The 20,481-nt window shown below is 38.9% G+C and overlaps 1 protein-coding gene and 1 long non-coding RNA gene across 2 annotated transcripts; one reads left to right on the forward strand and one right to left on the reverse strand.

The window, feature by feature from the left end:
• The first annotated feature begins 1,975 nt into the window (after positions 1–1,975).
• map2k2b (mitogen-activated protein kinase kinase 2b) lies at positions 1,976–6,382 on the forward strand. Its single transcript, NM_001200393.1, is given in 11 exon segments — positions 1,976–2,079; positions 2,735–2,945; positions 3,785–3,931; positions 4,199–4,276; positions 4,365–4,416; positions 4,783–4,907; positions 5,085–5,289; positions 5,519–5,571; positions 5,676–5,737; positions 5,850–5,895; positions 6,017–6,382. Coding segments are annotated over 11 exon segments (1,179 nt in total). The 5' UTR covers positions 1,976–1,990; the 3' UTR covers positions 6,128–6,382.
• Positions 6,383–14,568: 8,186 nt separating this feature from the next.
• Positions 14,569–19,175, reverse strand: LOC128628815 (uncharacterized). Its single transcript, XR_008393067.1, has 3 exons — positions 19,047–19,175; positions 16,168–16,401; positions 14,569–15,912 (listed from the first exon to the last, which is right to left on the reverse strand). It is a non-coding gene; the product is annotated as an uncharacterized LOC128628815 (long non-coding RNA).
• Positions 19,176–20,481: the final 1,306 nt, after the last annotated feature.

Consider the following 20,481-nt stretch of genomic DNA (forward strand, 5'->3'; position numbering starts at 1 on the left):
GGATTATTATTTTCCAATAACAGCCCAGTCTTTCTAGTCTTATTCCTTAATTTCCTTTTTCAATTCTGCTATAATTCTCTTCTAAGTGTCTTCAGAAAATCTCCTTTCCTACTGATTTTTTTTTTAGCATGTATTAGCTACTTGCACAGGGACAATATCATGCTGGAACACTTGGGTCCTTTAGTTCCAATAAACAAATTGTAATGCCACAAACATACAGTGCTGTGAAAAAGTATTTGCTTGATTTCTTCTGTTTTTGTGTATATCTCATAGTAAATAGTTTTGGATCGTCAAACGAAATACAACACAAAACAAAGGCAACCTGAGTAAATACACAATAAAGTTTTTTATTTTATTGAAGCAAAAAAAAGTCATCCAACACCTATCACCCATGTGAAAATCTAACCGCAATAACTGCAAACAAACACTTCGGATAACTGGAGATCAGTCAGGAGTTCGATTAGGTCACTCCAAAACTTTAACTTAGCTTCTTTTCTTCTTTTTTTTCTCCAGCCGTTCAGAGGTGGACTCCTATGCTTTGGATCATTGTCTTGCTGCATGAAGACCGGACATTCTCCTTTAGGATTTTCTGGTAGAGAGCAGAATTCATGTTTACCTCAACCCTACTCAGATTGCCTTTGTTTTATCTTAGATTTTGTTTTAATTTCTGAAACAATTTAGTAAGCGATATACAAAAAAAACCTGAAGAAATCAGGATGGGGACAAATACTTTTTCACAGCGATGTGACGGCATCAAACGTCCTTTCCAAGGTCAACATTCAGCTGAGATGGATGGGTACACTCAGTGAAAATAGTCTACACCTCATCTTATGTGAAACTGAACTGGAATATTAAGTTGTGTCTTTCAAATACCCATATATTTCCACTGAATTCTAAAGTTTGTCTAGAAAATTTATGAACATCAATTTTAAAAAGCCTGCTTGGGTTGTATAAATTTACTACACTAATTACCGGCCTTAAAATGGTAAAGAGCACATTTAGGATTTATGATTTATCAGGCTTGACTTGGGATTTGAACCAAGACTTGTGACTTACAAAACACTGACGTGTTTTATATAACGTGCTTTCTTTGGGTTGTAAATGACCCAATAAATACATTTATGTGAGATAAACAGCGATGCACAACACTGAAGGAAATCTCGAGTGATGAAGAACATTCATTGAAGTATCGCGAGATTTTACACGCTTCCTTAGTTAGCGCCCTGCACGTAGCTAGCAAATTAGCTGGCTAGTTAACTAAATCGCTAAGCCTAGCTGTTTTCTTAGCTTATTTAGCGACTGTATTCGCCTGGTAACTAACGGATTTTGTCTCACGGGGAGATTAATGTTATTTAACTATTATTTATTTCATTTAAAGGTGTTGTCAACTCCCACAAGAGCTAACGTTTATGTGTCTTACGACGACCGCTAACTCGTCGGTAGCAGTCTTTAGAATTGCGCGCGATTCATTGAGTTTCCAGAGAAACGTTAGCTTGTTGATTTAATTTAATATATTCTTGTTAAGGGGTTGTTCGTTAAAAATCTTTTGGGTTTATGTGAGCTTTACATGGCTAGTACCAGTGTGTCACTTGGCGAAGGAAATGCTTTTGTAGCAAGTTTGACAGAAGCCTTAAAGGAAGCGAACACGGTTGTGTGTGCGTGTTAGCTACCTGACGCGCTGGTGTTTATTCAGAATAGCTGTAGATATAGCTTTCTGTCGTGTGTTTATATTTATATTTACTCTTACTGCGTTTACTGTTTAGCTAGAAGTTTGCTTTGGGGTGCAGACAGGACAGTTAGCTAGCTAGCACACGACTGAAGAGACGGGCGTCTTCCTGGAGCACCTGTTAGCTCGACCTGCTGCTGAGCTGATCCTCACAGATAAACTCAGATTTCGGCTCTCTTTAGCGTTGAAACAACGTGAACTTGCGGTATAATGTGGATCTAGTGGTGATGCTTGTAAGGATTGAGAAAGATTGTCAAGTTGAACATGGCTCCCAAAAAAAGACCAGTCCCTTTAATCATAGGAGGCAGCGGAGAAGCTCAGAGCACAGCTTCAAATCTAGGGGCTGCTTCAGAGTAAGTGCATTTGGATTCACTTTTGCTCAATAATTATAATAATAATAATAAATTTTCTTTCTATTTGTGTTATTCTTTTCTTTTCCTTTGTATTAGTATCAGTCATCTTCATGTTAATGTTATTCTTTTGCTTCTTTGTATTATTGTTTTATATCTTATCATTTGTCCGCTTGTTTGTCTTATTATCGATCATTTATTATTATTCATCTGATGTTTTAGTTTTTCTGTTATTTTTCTTCTTCCTCTTGTTCTTATTCCTCTTCTAGTTATTTGTCATCTTATCGTCTTATTTGTCTTCCTGCTCCTCTGATGATTATTTTTTATTATTCATCGTCTTCTTTGTCTTCGGCTTATTCTTCTTCTTTAACTTTATTTTTCTTCTTAATCGTCATTTCTGCATCTTCTCCATCTTTTTATTTGATTTGTTCATCAGAATGAAATCATTGCCTTTGTCTCATTTTTATTTTCTTGCTCTTCTTCTATTATTATTGTTATTATTATTATTATTATTATTATTACTTTGCTTGTATTTTTCTCATTTGATGGTCGCTTTGGATAAAATCATCTGTTAAGTGAATAAATCTAAATGAATAAATGTAAATTATTATTACCTCTTACCTGATCTGTGTGTGTGTGCTTTTTTTTTTTTTGTCAGAGCCTATCTTGAGACCCTGCAGAAGAAACTAGGGGAGCTGGACTTGGACGAGCAGCAGAAGAAACGCTTGGAGGCTTTCCTCACGCAGAAAGCTAAAGTAGGAGAGCTGAAGGACGATGACTTTCAGCGTATCTGTGAGCTGGGAGCAGGAAACGGTGGCGTGGTTAATAAAGTCTGCCATAAGCCATCACGATTGATCATGGCCAGAAAGGTGAGGTGAATTCAAGAACCGAAGTTTTAACTCTGGGATTCATCTGAGGGTGGCTTAGTGGCTAGCATGTTTGCATCACACGTCCTGGGTTGGGGGTTCCTCCCCCCAGTCCAAAGCCATGCATTGTCCACTAATTGGCATCTATAAATTGTGAATGTGTACGAGATTTGGGTTTCCACTCCATCCAGGGTGTCCCCCACCTTGTGCTGCAAGTTTCCTGGGATAGGCTCCCTGTGACCCTGCATAGGATCAGGCAGTACAGAAAATGCATGGATTCATCTGAAGCAATACAGTTTGGCTAAATGATTATTGTCTCAGTAGCAGGCTGAGTAAGCAGATGTACTGGAACCACCTTTAGTTTAGAGCAGCACTGATATAGTCATATAGGTTAATTGAAATGTAAATCGCATCGGTACAGTTTCATACTGCTTTATAGGAAAATGCTTTCATTTGGGACAATCAAAGCTGTTAACAGCTGAGTATGTGCATTTTATCACTAAGGCTATATTGTGTTATGTATGTTTACATATTATTGTATTATGTATAAGATCTAAAATATTTGACCTTGTTTTGATGCCAAAGCTGACAATAAAGAATACTGAAAAATCGGCCACCCAACATGATTTTGTATATTTATAATGAAAACCTGAATTTTAAGCCTTATACCATTTGGAGCAAGAAAGAGCCCTGATTTAAAACTTGTTACTTTTGCCCAGTATATTTTCAATTATTTGTCCTGTTTTTGTACTGCTAACCACAGTTCTGTTAAGGCTCAAGTTTGTACAAGCTTCATGGTTCAAAGTTTGTTTTTGTTTGTTTTTTTTCTTTGTTCCATTTAGCTCATTCATCTTGAGATCAAACCAGCAATCAGGAACCAGATCATTAGAGAATTGCAAGTCCTGCATGAATGCAACTCTCCCTACATAGTGGGCTTTTACGGTGCTTTCTACAGCGATGGAGAGATCAGTATCTGCATGGAGCACATGGTGAGTATGTTTGTGTGGTGATGAACCATTAGAATCTTTGAAAACCACCATACTATGAAATCTGCTGATGATTCCGAGTGCAAGACCTCAACCTCATCTGCTAATCTACACATCATCCCTTTCATATGTAGCAGATTTATTATATAGATGCTAATAGTGCTTGAGTGAGTGAATCAGTAACTGTTTTGGTTGGAGGGATAGGAGATTGTGAGGCAAGATGAAGTGGTGATGATGAAGTGAATGAACGTCTATGATTTCTTGCTACAGGATGGAGGTTCTCTGGATCAAGTACTAAAAGAGGCTCGGAGAATTCCAGAAGAAATCCTGGGGAAAGTCAGCATAGCTGTAAGTACCTGTTATGAAATGGTGTAAATAGTCAGATACTGAATTGCACATTGAAGACCTCTCAGGCTTACTTTTTTTTGTCTTTTAGGTGTTAAGAGGTCTTGCCTACCTTCGAGAAAAACATCAGATCATGCACCGAGGTAAAAAGATGTTTTAAAGACAAGGAATCATTTTGCTTGAAACTATAATGGAAGTGTAAGGGGAGTTATTGATTAATTGATTTATTTTTTGTCAGTGGTGTTTAAAATATTCAAGTATGTACTGCAAATTCAGAACCACAGTTGTAGTGTGATGTAATTTGTACGGGATTATTTGTTCACTAGGCTCTTGCATCATTGGTTTAAAACCAATGTGGCAATCTGTCATTTGCTTAAAACTGAGCTTCACCGAACCTTTGCCATTGTATTCCTTGGGAAGTAACGTATATCTCTTGGAAACTTTTTGTTTCCTTTGGTTAGCTTCCTTTTTTCAGCATTCATTTTAAGTAATATTTTTTTCCCTTACAGATGTCAAGCCATCAAACATACTGGTGAACTCAAGAGGGGAGATCAAGTTGTGTGATTTTGGAGTGAGCGGTCAGCTCATCGACTCCATGGCCAATTCTTTCGTAGGCACAAGGTCATATATGTCTGTAAGTGTGTAATCTGAACTTATGACCATTAAGATGCTCATAACACTACTATTCAGATATTAACAGCTTAATATTTCACACAGGATCGACTTCACAGGGTGTGGTTTTGTGAACATGTTCTCAAATGGGGGAAAAAAGAAAAAAAAAAAATCTCATTGTGTCTTGTGTATGGTTAAGCCCGAGAGACTGCAGGGGACTCATTACTCGGTGCAGTCAGATGTGTGGAGCATGGGACTGTCTCTGGTGGAGCTCTCCATCGGGCGCTACCCCATCCCTCCGCCTGATGCCAAGGAACTTGAGGCCATTTTTGGCCGACCTGTAGCGGAGGGAGAAACACAGACCACCTCCCCACGTCCCAGACCTCCAGGAAGGCCAGTCAGTGGTATGACGCACACAAAATACGAGAATAAATATTTTGAACCATGTTTATCACAATAGTTCAGATTCCCTGAAATGTTTCATTTTGGAGCTGTATTGCAATGAAAACATTAGTCAGTAGTGCACCTCATCTTAATAGCTTCCTTACTGTTTGTACAGGGGTTTTTTTTGTTTTTGTTTTTTAATGTATTTTCTTTATTTATTTTTAATCAAATGGCTTTTCTATCCTTCAGGACATGGCCCTGTCATGGCTATATTTGAGCTGCTGGACTACATAGTCAATGAGGTGAGGAAAGCTGAGATGTGTCTTTGCTTTGATCCCTCATAAACACACGACTATTAAGTTGTGGACATCTTTTTTTAAATTAATTTTCTGTTATTCCTACACAGCCTCCACCTAAACTGCCTCATGGAGTTTTCACTGCAGATTTCCAGGACTTTGTGACCAAATGGTGAATATCCAGCTTTGCTTACATAGTAGTTTGGTAAAGTATAGTGTTTTCTGCTTTGCGCTGATTACTAAGTGTTTTTTCAGATGTACTGAGTGCCTGTTGTCTTTTCTAGTCTAATCAAAAATCCTGCAGACCGGGCAGACCTGAAGATGCTGATGGTGAGTATGATGGACATCTTTGCACTGGCCAACTCGCTAGATCTGTAATTTAGACCTGAATGTGAGTGAGTTTCCTTTTCAGAGCAACACTAATGGCGTTTTTTTTTGTGTTTCTCCACAGAGCCACACGTTTATTAAACGCTCGGAAGTGGAAGAAATCGACTTTGCAGGCTGGTTGTGTAAAACCATGGGGCTCAACCAACCCAGCACACCCACCCGGACGACTGAATAACTGAACAAAAAAAATGCTCTGTTTTGTTTTGTTTTTTTTTTTCTTAAAGAAATGTTCCAGCATGTTTTAACCTAATATCTCTCTACTAGATCTGCAGCATATGATTACCACAGACAAGAAATAGAAATTAAACATGTTTCCCAATACAGAGAAACAAACAGAAAGAAGAATCCAGCCTGATCTGCTTGAATATTACATTTTTATAATTAGCATGTGATCTTCAGTGATGTCCTTAGTAAACATGTTTTGTTTTTGGTTTTTGGTTTTCTACTTTGGTTAATGCCAGTGGGATCTAGCTCTTGCTTCATCTATAATGCTGATACCACCATCGTTGTCATCGCAAACGTCGTCTCATAGATCACTAACCAGCCGAGCCAAGTCTCCATCGTAACGCCACATCGTATAGCTGCATTTCATTCTGGAGTTTCAAGTCCAATGTTTGCTGTCTCCACTACATCTACATTAGATTTCTCATTAACAGTGGGATGAATTTGTGGTTATGTTACCAACCTGCTCAGCACAAGTGTAAAAGACTTTTAATTCTTAGAAAGTGGGATGAAACTGCATAAGAATAGTTGTAATAAGACCTTAATGACTCAACCCAAGACCTTTTATTGCTAGAGTGTGATGGTTGTAGTGTTGAACTTGAATTATATAGACATGGTTTAAATTTTCGTCTGATTATATATGAGTTTTAGGTTAACGGATTCTCTGTTCTCTTTTTAAAGTGCTGAAATTCTCGTGTTGTAATGGCACTTGCTGTACAGATATTGGCGGGTAGTGATTAGGTTACAATTGCTGGAATTTTTCTTTGAACACCCACATTTTTGCACACAGGACCTGTTTCCAGAGCAGTCTGTGTACATGCCATCGTCCAGGATGCTCATGCTGCCCGGCTGAAAGTTGGCCGAGTTTTATCCGGTATTTTTAAATCGAGCAACAGAAAATTTAAAAAAAAAAATAAACATTTCAAGTATATGTTCACATCCACATATATGCATGCATGCAGGCACACATCAGTTAAAGGCGTCTCAGGTGAATCTTATATTAAGTAAATAATTGTATAGATATGTCTTTATCTGGACCTAGATCACATGCTACAGTTAATATATAAAGTATATGACAAAATGTTCACCTCAAGCACTGTTTGATCAGACATGATTTCAGACCTGTTGACGTGAAAGAGAAACGATGTATTTGGCTTAATGCCTTTGTCTCAATAAAACTCTTGTGAATGTATGTTGATGCTGATCTTTTCAGTTGTGGGAATGATCGTCAAGTGGGTTTACTGTCAGACTGTTTAAGACTTTTTTCCTCTAAGTGCGTAGAGAGAGATTGAAGTTCTTGTTTAAATCACAATGACTTTTTTTCTTAAAAAAAAAAAAAAAAACCGATTTATTTCCTTTAATAATTCACTTGCATCACATTACATTGGTCCCTCTAACAAAGTGAAAAATACAGACAGGTTGCGTTGTCTTATTTTGACCAGCAGGGGGCGAAAGACAGTTCTGAAGTTGGATATGACCAAAAATGATTTGGTCACAGTCACAGGTTCATGTGTTTTTGGTTGTGTTTTGACCCCTGGGGTTAATCCTGTATTGTATAGTTCATATCAACTCCTAACATTTTCAAATACAAGGGGCCAGTGCTCATTAAGCCTTTTCATATACCAGGCCAGCTTAATCACAATGTTTCATTTGCCATGTACATAGTGTAAAAGGGACTTCTTTTGGTGTAGGTGCCAACATGTATTCCTGTCATATAAAGAACAGAAAATAATTTTATTAACATTACAAAATTATGAAAAAAGTAACCTAATTAAGGTATGTATAGTAAAAAGATGTGCAGTATGTACTGAGGGGAGAGAAAGTGTTCATGTGATGGTTAGTCTACTTCCTCTTTGTGTTACCCTTTAGGACATCATTTTTACTTTTTCTCAAGTGAAGATTTACACAGGGTGTAGCGGATATAAATAAAGCAGGGCATATGTGGCTAAAAGAAAAATTGGTTAAAATGATCCAGATTAATAAAGTTTTTATTCAGGTCAACTTTGTAAATATTATTTACATTATATACAAGTTAGAAAACCAATTGTTAAGTTGGGATTAGTTAGTTACTTACTTACTTCATGTTAACCATTAGATAACTTTGCTCTAAGAAGCAAGTGATTCGTGTTAGCTAGTCAATTTTGGATAAGTTAGGTGGATGTAGTGAAAACAGCTGAAACTGACATTATTCTTGCATATTAAGCTTTTCACATGTAAACAGTTGACTTTCAAATGACAAATTTCACACTGTGAAAAGGCTGATTGTGTCTTGATGCTTAGCCTCAGATATCTAATGACTAACTACATTTTCCAGTAATAAGGTAGGACTGTTTAGCAGGTTTAGCCATATACTTTGTTTTTCAGATTTTGCATTTGTGTACACTGATAACCAGATATTACTGAAAACCATAAGCTAAGTAGCATCCCCAAAATTGACCCCCACAGTAACATATACATTAACCAGGCCGAGGAAGAACATATGGCAAGTTTCCATCTTCAGGATGTTCTTTGCTATGTAAAATTTGCTATGTAAAATGTAAAAAACCTAAGTTAGCTTGTGAGTTAGCTAGCATTAACAAAAACACCATCTTGTAGTGAGAAACATTAGCAAGCATGTTAGGTAGCTAATGTTGATAAGGAAGGTAATATTAACGTTAGGTTAATATTATTCGTGAAAAGAAATCACTATTATTTATAGAAGATTTGTTGATGCTACTTAATTATGTTTACATTTTTATTTTCAGGAAATGCTTATGTTAACTCTTGCACAACATCATATGTACTTATGTAGGATTAGTGGTGTTGTGTCATTGGCTTGTGGATCTGCAGCTGGATAGTACTGCACCAATTAGTATGATCACATGGGCACCAATGAGGCAAAGGAGAGGAGGAAGGCCCCGGACCACCTGGAGGAGATGTGCTATGAAAGAAAGGCAAGAACTCGGGTGGGAATCTTGGAAAAATGAATAAAAGGGGTAGAAGAGTGGCCTTATGCACCCTAAAGGGCACAAAGAGGATATGTAAGTAAGTACTTATGCTAGTCAGTTAAAAATCACTGTCCACTTTATTATTCATGCAATTATCCAATCAGCCAATCATGTATCAGCAGTGAAATGCCTAAAGTCATGCAGATACAGGTCAAGAGCTTCAGGTAACGTTCACATCAAACATCAGAATGGGTGAAAAAAAATGGGATCTCAGTGACTTTAACTGTGGTATGGTTGTTGGTGCCAGATGGGCTGGTTTGACTGTTTCAGAAACTGCCGATCTCCTGGGATTTTCACCCCCAGTCTCTAGAGTTTATATAGAATGGTGTGAAAAACAAAAAAACACCCAGTGAGCAGCAGTTCTGTGGTGGAAGTACCTTGTTGACGAGAGAGATCAGAGGAGAATGGTTAGACTGGTTTGAGCTGAGAGGAAGACTACGGAAACTCAAATAAACACTCTTTACAGCCATGGTGAGCAGAAAAGCATCTCAGAATGCACAACATGGCAACCTTGAAGTGAATGTGCTACAACAATATAAGACTAAGTTGGGGTCAACTCCTGCCAGCAAAGAACAATCTTGTAAGTAAAAGCTCAGTTGAAATACAATTGAAGGTTGATAAAATCGTTATCTGGTCTGATAAATCTCGATTTCTGCTCTGTCATGCAGATGACATAAAGTCATAATTTGGTATCAACAGAATGAATCCATGGACCCAAGCACCAACACCAGTTCAGGATGGTGGCGGTGGTGTAAAGGTATGGGGAATGTTTTCACGGCACACATGTAGCCCCTTAATACCAATCAAGCGTCATTTGAACACTACAGCCTATCTGAGTATTGTTGCTGATCCCTTTATGACCCCAATTTACCCATCTCATAACGGCTACTTCCAGCATGATAATGTGTCGTTGTCACAAAACCCAAGTCTTCTCAAGCTGGATACACAAACATGACTCATGAACATGAATGAGTTCAGTGTACTTTCACTGGCCTCCCTATTCACCAGATCTGAATCAGAAAAAAACGCACTGTTTAGGTGCTCACAAATCTGCAGCAACTGTGTGAAGCAATAATGTCAACAAGGACCAGAATCTCAAAGAGATGTCTCCAACACCTTGTGGAATACAATCCACAACCAAGTGTTAGTATGGTGTTCCAAAAAAAAAAAAAAGTGAGCATATATCCTTGTGAGAGACACATCACAACAGTCTATCACCTTCCTAGACTACTTCCTGTTAGAGGATATGGATTTGCATACTTATCTGGTGCTAGAAAAAAAAAAAAAGAAATAGTGAGGACAAATTATGACACATCATAGTTTGAATCTGATTAGTTCGCATAATATAAAGCTCAGAGGAAATGGAAATTGAAAAGAAACTGGTTCATCATTTTTGTTGTCATAGGAACATAGATATAGTACAAATGAAAAATCCGCTTGCTTTGTACCCTCCTCTACTGCAAGTGGCTACTCGACTCGACAGAAAGAGGAAGATGGTGAGCCATATTAAAAATCTACTGAAACACAAGGCTGGTTCAGAGTGTCTGGGCTGTGAGGAGTCAGCTATGATTATTCCTGCCACCACACACGATCAATATTCGTGACTAACAAATCTATAAAGCAGCAACCTTATTACTGACATCATGTGCAAAATACATCATGTGATTAGAATGTCCACTTGTTTATTAGAGAATCTGAATTTGGCTTTTGCTTTACATATTTACTTGGCCTATGGCAAGACACTACAAGTGAATGGGGTAAAAAAAATTTAAGACAATAGATCACTATCCCTCTCTGTCAGTTGACTGCTAATATTCTTACAAGTATTTTTTTGTATTTTTTTGTATTGGAACTTTTTCAAAAATTAACATTTATTTATGCAAATCAGGCCTCGTCTAATTAAATACGCATATATTTGCATACATTTAAAAATCCAGTCTTTTGATGTTTGATGTAGAATTAAAATAGTTATTTCACTGCTCACAAGACATGTTTGTTGGAATTATTATTATTGTTTGTTAAAATTATTATTATTGTTTAATTAACAAATACCCATTCACTATACGAATATTTTTACGAATAATAAACCCAACATTAATCAACACTTTGGGAAATTCCTCTGCAATATTCTTCTAAATAGATAAATAGATAACGCCTTCATTATTTTTTTTTTAGTCTGAAAAGTGGTCTGTTACGTTATAGGTTCCTTTCTTTACTGGCATGCAAACATTTCTTTCTTTTTTGTCAGAAAATTGTGTTTGGAAATCATCCATCCATCCATCCATCCATCCATTTCCCATACTGTTTATGCTGTCCTACACAGGGTCACAGAGGAGCCTGGAGCCTATCGCGAGGAACTTGGGGCACAAGGCGGGGGACACCCTGGACAGGATGCCAAACCATCGCAGGGCAAAATCGCACACTAATTTGGAAATGCCAGTCAGCCTACAACGCATGTCATGTGTTAACACTTAAACTGACATATATAGAGAATTAGGAAACCAGTTTTATGGGGAGATATGACATGAAGTGATTCCACCAGGTGGGTGGAGCTTATACCTAATATAATGTGGTGGCCATATATATTTCTTACTACAGGTAAAAAAAATAAATTTTTTTGACATGACCAAAATTGTCATTTCGACCTGTGCTGCCTTATAGAACAGCTAGCATAGCTCAAAATGCGTGCTCTAATTTTTAGGAATTTGAAATGGGTCATTTCTTCTTAAATGACATCATGATGGTAGAAATGTGGGGCATTTCTTTCAAAATACTGCAGGTTCATTATCACGCTTGCTTTAAACGAATGTTTGTTTGCTTTTTAATCATTATTGAAGCACTGTTTAGATACTGTGTGCATTGTATGGTTTTACTTTATTATATACTTTGCTATTATTATTTACACATTATTCCGTTATTATTAGCATTAGTACACTAATTATTATTATTATTATTGTTATTATTATTATTATTATTATTATTATTATTATTATGTCCTATTGTTGAGTTGAGATGTTGACACTGGGTATTTCTCACTGAAGCCACCAGCCTTAATGAAACACCCCCAAATTGCTTTAGTCTGATGTTCTCATATGCACAGCCTCTAATACCTCACCATATCCACACTTTGGTCGCTTTAATGAAGGCTGGCTGCATTTCGGAGTGATTGTGTGGATTTTGCCCTGCGGCCTTCTTGAACACACACACACGACGAGGTGGCTTTAAGCCCTCTGCCTCACTGCGGCAAAGTCTGCAATCATTAATATGCACAAATGCAAATGAGTGGGTAATTAAGAGCGGGAGTTCTACAGAGGCTCTTTGATTGCTAATGAATTCTAATCCGCAAGAAAGGGGGATGGGTTGATGAGAGAAAGAATGACGGTGGAGAGAAAGCGCAATGAACTTGACGTACTGGCTCTCCCCAAAAGAAAGACGGAACGGGGGAACAAACATTTCACTGTGGCCGCTGATAAATAGTTGATTTGTCCTCTACAACGGAGAGAACATGGTTAAGCTTGTGTGCTACAAGATATAGGACACACTGAATCATGCAGACTATAATTTAACGCCCAGAGCACGATGTCGCCTTCAGCTGCAAATTATGGCGACAGTTTCTGGGCTGTATGGAGAGGGTGTGGCTGAGAGACTTCATAAATATTTTCCCATAGTCTCAGACATGTGTGTGTGCATGTGAGTGTACGTGTGTGTGTGTGTGTGTGTGTGTGTGTGTGTGTGTGTGTGTGTGTGTGTGTGTGTGTGTATTTGTCTGTCTCTCTCTGTGTGGGCATGTTTTCATATCTTGGTGGGGTCAAAATATCCCCAAAAGGATAGAAATGTCTGACTATTTTGACATTATGGGGAATTTGGCTGGTCCATATTTTTTTTTTACACAAACTGTAGAATTTCTTTCAAAAACCTAAAGGTTTCTTTTTGGTGACTAAGGGTTAGGTTTAGGTATAGGCATAGAATTAATTAGCTACATTAATAATTATGTCAATTAAAGGTCCTCACAAAGGATAGTATGACAAACGTGTGTGTGTATGTGTGTGTGTGTGTGTGTTTTTGGCACAAGTTTGCATGTTGCTGGGAGTTGCCATCTGACCCCCTGTGGAGTATGCAAGCGACGGATCAGGGTTAGGTGTCTCGGCATGACTCGAACAATGGCAGCATATGTGTTGCGAAGCTCAAATGATGTCATGTTGTCCTTTTGGCAAGCTCCGACTTTTCGTGCACACACAACAGAGCTGTTATTGCTGTTTAGTGCTCCCCCGATACCCGATTCACTCTCGCACACCCATGTTCTTCTGATCATAAACCTTCTGACGTGCATCTGCGCACCACAGTTTCAGCACTAACAGTCTCATGGTGATGTTCTTCTCCGTTCTTTACATAAAGCATAACTGTGTGAAACTTGAGATTTATGGTGAGACAGGTTGCCAGATCCTGCATGCATGGAGCCATCCAATTCGTCCTATTTGAGAGAGCAGCACTAACATGATATCATATAAAAGAACAGCCTGACTGTTTAGTGAACAGTGAACAGTCCTTTTCGACCACTTTTACATCACTTTTACACCATGATGTGCCTCTAGTTTCTTTCTGGAGGCAAATCTGGAGTGTATGAGAGTTCTTTTTGCTTCACACATACACACTTCCTCTATTCACCTGCACCTCTGCGACCGCAGTGCAGAACAGTAGCACAGTGTTTAGCTTGCTGGTGTATACTTGCAGGAAGTGTGTGTTGTGTGTCCCATAGCATGAGCGTGGGCGTTCAGACAGGGCCTCCCCAGAAACAAGGCTTAGACCCTGTGCAGTTTTTTTTTCAGGGCCTCCCCAGTAGCACACAAACCATGTTACTCTCTTATAGCTAAAAACTGCAATATTTTACAAAAGGCCTTATCTGAATGAAAGTGAATGCAGATTATTGTAAGCCTACCATCGAACTGCATTCAGACATATAATGATGAGTTAGCAAATGGGTTGCACAGCTCAAAGGAAATGGTGCATGTGTGAGAGCGGGGGAAAAAAAATCTTTGAAGCTGCATATGTGGTGGGCTTCATGTGTATGTGTGTGTTGTGTTTAGCACTATCCCCGGCATGACTTTTCATGAGAACTGTAAACCACTAAGCTGTGGTGCGACTGCCAATTTCTCAGCTCAAGGTGTACTTCGCTAGAAACAGGTGCACGGCATCGTCATTCTGTGCATACCAATCGACCACAGATGAACCACTTGGCAGGGGGGCGGGATATCACCGACTTGTCAGATTAGGGTTTGTGTTTGTTTATCAGCTGTAGAAGTGCACCTAGCCTTTACCATTACTATCTGGTATATTACATTCACGTTTATCCGAAATGAGTGAGGAAATCCAATTGAAGGAAATTCAAGTTTTTAAGAATTGCAGCACTAAGCATCTATGCACTGAATACATGCAAGTGCAAGATGCCCATAGCAAGAACAGAAGGCACAGCCACTGAACACAAGGAAAGCTGAAGAGCAAACACATTTTGGCAGTTCATACCACCATCATGCAACCATGAGTAAGTCTGATTTTAGATTCAACACCACACAGTGAGGGCAGCATGATGGCACAGTGGGTAGCCTTGATGTCTCGCAGCTCCAGGGTCCCTGGTCTGATCCCAAGCTCGAGTCTGTGCAGAGTTTTGCATGTTCTCTCTGTGTCCATGGGTTTCCTTCCTCCGGTTTCCTCCCTCAAATTCATGCCAGTAGGTGGATGAGCAACGCTGAATTGCTCTTGGTTTGTATGAGTGCATGGTTAGTGAATGGTAAGCACATATTACTTCCTCAAAGCCCACTGTGCTCCAGATCCACACCCACCCTAGTCAGGGTAAAGCAGTGACTCAAAATGAATGAAACATGTCACTGTAAACTTTTCTAAGGGATACAATTATCTATTGTCTCATTGCCACTTGCAAACCCTAGCAATCAGGATGGATTTCTCCTGACAAGTGACTCCATGGAGGCAAGGTTCTACTGGTTACTCCAGTGGCCTGGAAGGGCCTAATAATTAGTTGATTAGTAGGTTAGATGTGATAAAACATATATAGTATGAAATAGCATAAATAGCATAAAATATATATATAGTATGCTGGGCAGGGGTATTCCAGGACTAGGGTTAGGAACAACTGGATTACACTATAAACAAGCATGAAGGACATGAACTTGCCAGGTGAGTAAGAAGTGCACATTTTCATAGATTGAAGACCAGACACATTTTCACAATCATATTTTGATTCTGTCAACAGAGATGACAAGTGTCTGGACAAGAGGCTGTGTCATGTATTACAAAACTCTGATCTTCCTGATATTAAATAGAGCAAAGCAAGACTGAGATACTGCCATGAAGTTGGTCTTGTCACCAACCATGACCCTAAGATTTGTCGATGATAGTCAATGAGATAAAATGTTTCTCTCCTGAAAAGCTTTTGTTAATGTAAGGGACTTGGCAGGATAAAAAATTTTTAAATGCTGGTTTCAAAATGTTGAGAAATGGTGATCGTTAATTTAGGCTGGGATACCAATGTGTTCTGACAGATATTCTGGACAAAAGCACAGGTATATATGAGTATCATCAGCCTCAACAGTGGTAATAGAGTTGTAATGCAGCTTATAGTATTGAGTAAGCTATATAATAATCAATAAACAATGGTGGTTTCTCTTAACGCAGTAAAATGCCTGTTGAAGGAAGGCTCCCATTCACACCTCCCATGGACTCTCCACACTCTTCTCATCTGGAAAAAGACAACAGAGCATCTGGGCCAAGTATACCAGATTCATAAACACTTACTTCCCACAGGCCCATCAGACTCGTAAACAAGTCTGCCTGATGACCCTTTAATTTTACTTCAGAATTTTCACTGCACTCTGTCCCTTTATAAGAAAGACATTGTACTCATTCCACACAAACACAGGGCATTTTGTATGATCATAATGCTGCTAAGAAACTATTTTCACAGTTAGTAGTGGTTAACACATTTGCCTCGCACCTCTGGGGTTGGGGTTTGATTCCTGCCTCCGCACTGTGTGCCTTGAACGTTCTCCCCATGTTTTGGGGGTTTCCTCCGGGTACTCTGGTTTCCTCCCCCAGTCCAAAGATATGTGCTGTAGGCTGATTGGCATCCCTAAATTGTCCATAGTGTTTATGTGATTGTGCCCTGCGAAGGGTGTCTCCCGCCCTGTTCCCTGAGTCCACTAGGAAATGCTCCAGGTTCCTTGTGACCCTGTGTAAGATAAGCGGTACAGAAAATGGATGGATGAACAGAGTGTTTAGTATATGGTGAATTTTGATATAGTTTATTGTCTGTTTATACCACAGCACTGATTCTGATTGGTCAGAAGGTGTTGAATAATTGTCTGAAAGCACAGTTGAGACAAAAGTTTTATAGTGACAGATTACACAGCGACCTGTATGATGGAGTGAAGTTGGTGAAGTTCTCTGTAAGGAGATGTTTATTTAGCATTCATGGAAGGAGTATCTCTAGCGTCAGTTTTTGTTAACAGTCAGAGTTAAAGCTGTAACTTTTCCGACATGGGAAAGTCTTCAGGAGAGAGAGCTTTACTGTTTCTTTGTAACATGACAAACTGTATGTTCTGTCTTATTAACATAGAGAGAGAGAGAGAGAGAGAGAGAGAGAGAGAGAGAGAGAGAGAGAGAGAGAGAGAGAGACTGTTGAGGGAAGACTGCTTAAAGCTGTTATAATGTAAGTGATAACAGGAACATTAAGCATAACAATACATGAATTAAACACTTTGGGACGTACTAGTATTGGTAAATAATCAACTTTTCAAGATTCCCACTGCCAAATTATAGATTATTTACCTATACCAGCATGCCCCATCATGTCATCCTTAATAATCATGTTAATTGACTTTGCACCGTCTCTGCCACTACTCATTGTTCTCTTGTCTTTCAATGCTTCTTGTTAAATGTAGCACCAGATATTTTGGAGGCACTATATTTTGTTCCTAAAATTACAACTCTGACGTGAGGAATGACAATAAAGCATAAGTGACTTGACTTGACTTACCCATTGATAATTCAGGCCTAATCCTAATGCCACTGACAACTTCCTTCTACCTTTCCTTCTACATCTGTGATGAAAGGACTGGTCAGAATTGAAGAGCATACAGTACTGTTGCAAAAGTAGCATTCATTCTTTATGGAAATACTTCGTTGTCTGCTGATTGGTTAACACAAATGTGACAAAATGATTCACTTTTGGAACACATCCTCCAAAGCCTGATGTTTGGCTATTTATGGCTACTTCTTTTTGTTTATTCACTGCAGAATGTAGAAGAAGTCAAGATAACCTGATTACATGCAATTTCATTAAGTCATGCTACTGTGATTAAACAAGTCTTGGCTTTTATCCCTCTGGAAAGTTCCATTTTCTTTTCAAAGTGTGTTACAGCTAAAGCCATTTGAAAAGCATGGACAAAGCAAGTGTGTTAACCTTAAGGTGCCCTATGAAGCCTTGTTCGTTATGCCTTGTGTGTTATTTGCACTCATCTATTGTAATGTTTCTCATCTAGTGTATGTGCCAGCAATGAGGGCTGGTGGTTACCATGGTTGCAGTGGCCCTGGCGGATGCTTTCAGTTAGCTAATCCAGCCTGAAGCTCTCCAACCCCTGCAGTGAAAACACTTCATGTCATACACAGATGCTTCTACTTTTACTTTCAAGCATTGGTGAAGCAGTACGCTAAGCTCATAGTACACCACTCTAGCAATGATCAGAGGCTTGGTAGCTTTACTGGGTGAGCTAGACTAGGCTCTGTCCAATACTGTCAGCAAAAACAGATACTGACCCCAAACTACCACTGCAGTCCATTTCTTGGCAATCTGTCCACTGATGGAGGAATTGATTGTAATATTGTTCAATTTCAGTCCCACAAAGCCATAATGTTTGTCATGAAACATGAACAGAGCAGCACTGTCGTGCAGCCGGTATTTTTCACAACTCACAGCTCCAGGGTCTCTGGTTTCTTTGCATACTCTCCCGTTGTCCATGTGGGTTTCCTCTGGGTTCTCTAGTTTCCTCCCACCTCCCGGAAACATGCCAGTAGAAGAAGAAAAAAAAATGGAAGCAGCAGTACAGTGAAATTCTTTTGATAGGAAGAAGCTGGGGTCAGAGAACAAGGTCAGCCATGATGCGAGACCTTTAGAACAAAGATGGTTAAGGACCCAACAGTGGCAGCTTGAGCCTTTACCACTGAGGCACCACTGCCTCATCCATTTTAGGTAGGATATATTGTTAAGTAAAATTGCCTTTAGATGTAATTGAATGTGTGAATGTGTGTGCATGGTTCCCTGCAATCCAATCCAGACTATATTCCTACCTTGCAACCATTTTTTTTTTGTGGGATAGGCTCTGGATCCAGCTGAACCCTGACTAATTTTTTTTTTTTTTTTTTTTTTTTTACTGAAGATGAATAAATGAATGAATGAATGAAGCATGAAATCTGGATGTAGAAAATGTGCCTCCAGAGTGGATTACCAACTGCAATTAATTTGCATTTGAATAAATTATTAAATATTAGGTGGCTATTATTTATATTTTATGTGCAAGCACATGTCACATGCCTATTGCTAGTCTTCCATTTGTAGCTTATGAGGTTTTATGAGTCATAAAATAAATGCCAACCCTGAGATCAGGGCAAACAAATGCATCACTAAAAGCCATTTGGTTTATAATTGCTTTTAAGTTACTGTGAGGAAAGAAGACAATTTGGGCTTGTTAGAGGAAAGTGACCTACTAATTTGCTCCATGATAGCCCAAATTACCAGCATTGTAATTAGTGTTGGTTACACCAGTAAAACTCTCAGAAACCACCAGGACATATTCATTTTGGGTTTACTTGACTGACCTCCTCCTTTTCCTCTTCCTTTTGTGTTGTTAATGGCTTAGTACTATGTTTGCACGTAGTTGTGTGTGACTTCTCCCCTTCCCCACAATCTACAACCATGTTGTCATCTAGAGTTCTACTCATTCCTAACCTCCCATGTCTATGTGAGTCACAATCCAGTCAGATATAATTGGTTTCATGTTTCTCAGTGCATCTGAGTTTAGAATGATACAGCATTCTTGTGCTTGTTATTTGCCAGCTTGCAGGTATGTGATACCATAAAAATGGTTCTGTCGTGGGTGTACAGCCATGTGGGGGGAAAATAAGTACACAACATGGAAATTGTTGGCTTTTTTGACATATTTGGACAAGCAAACATTTGATCATCTTTGAAACAGCGCCTATTAATAAAGTTGATACACTCTATTAAATAACACATACAATTTTGTAGTAATTTTCCCAATTTAAATGAACACAAAACAGATCAGTCACATGGAAAAGGTAAGTACACCAACATTTATCACACCTTCAAATCCATAAAAATTAGAATCAGGTGTTCAAGATGGGTTGCCAGTGATTAGAACGTGCTTAAGGAGTGCAGGTGGAACCTGTCTTATTTAAACCTCTCATATCTAGTGCTCTACCTGTGCTAAACCTCTCATATCTAGTGGTGTTCCCTTTGTTATTGAGGTGTGTGGTGTCATTATGCCGAGATCTAAAGAGTTCTGTAAGGAGTTTAAAAAGATCTCTAAATTATTTTAAATACATCATTTCACTGTAGGGAAAATATTCTACAAATGGCGCAGATTTCAAACGACTGCCAATTTGTCCAGGACTGGCTCTCCCAGCAAATTCAGCCCAAGAGCAGACCGTCTGAAGCAAAAAAAGTCTTCAAGAACACCAAAATTCCATCACAGGATCTGCTAGTAAGTCTCGCAACTTTTGGTGTCAAAGTACATGCTCCTACAATCAGCAAGAGATTGCACAAATTTGACCTGCATGGGAGGCGTGCCAGGAAAAAGCCTTTGCAAGACTATAGTTTGTCAATGAGCATATAGGCAAAGACAAGGCCTTTTGGAATAATGTGCTCTGGACAGACGAATCAAAGATAGAGTTGTTTGCTCACAGTACCAGCAGACATGTTTGGCGCAGACCAAAGACAGCTTTTCAGGAGAAGCACCTCATACCAACTGTGAAGCATGGTGGTGGAAATGTTATGGTTTGGGGTTGCGTCGCTGCCTCAGGGATTGAACAGCTTGCATTCATTGATTCAACCATAAATTCTGCATCATATCAAACATTGCCTGAAAATAATGTGAGGCCATCTGTCTGAAAGTTGAAGTTGAACTGAAAGTGGACCTTTCAACAGGATAATGATCCTAAGCACACTACAAATCCACCAAGGAATGGCTCAAAAAGAAGAAATGGAGGGTTATGGAATGGCCTAGACAAATGG

This window comes from Ictalurus punctatus, chromosome 20 (assembly GCF_001660625.3).
Source record: "Ictalurus punctatus breed USDA103 chromosome 20, Coco_2.0, whole genome shotgun sequence".
Taxonomy (NCBI): Eukaryota; Metazoa; Chordata; class Actinopteri; order Siluriformes; family Ictaluridae; genus Ictalurus; species Ictalurus punctatus.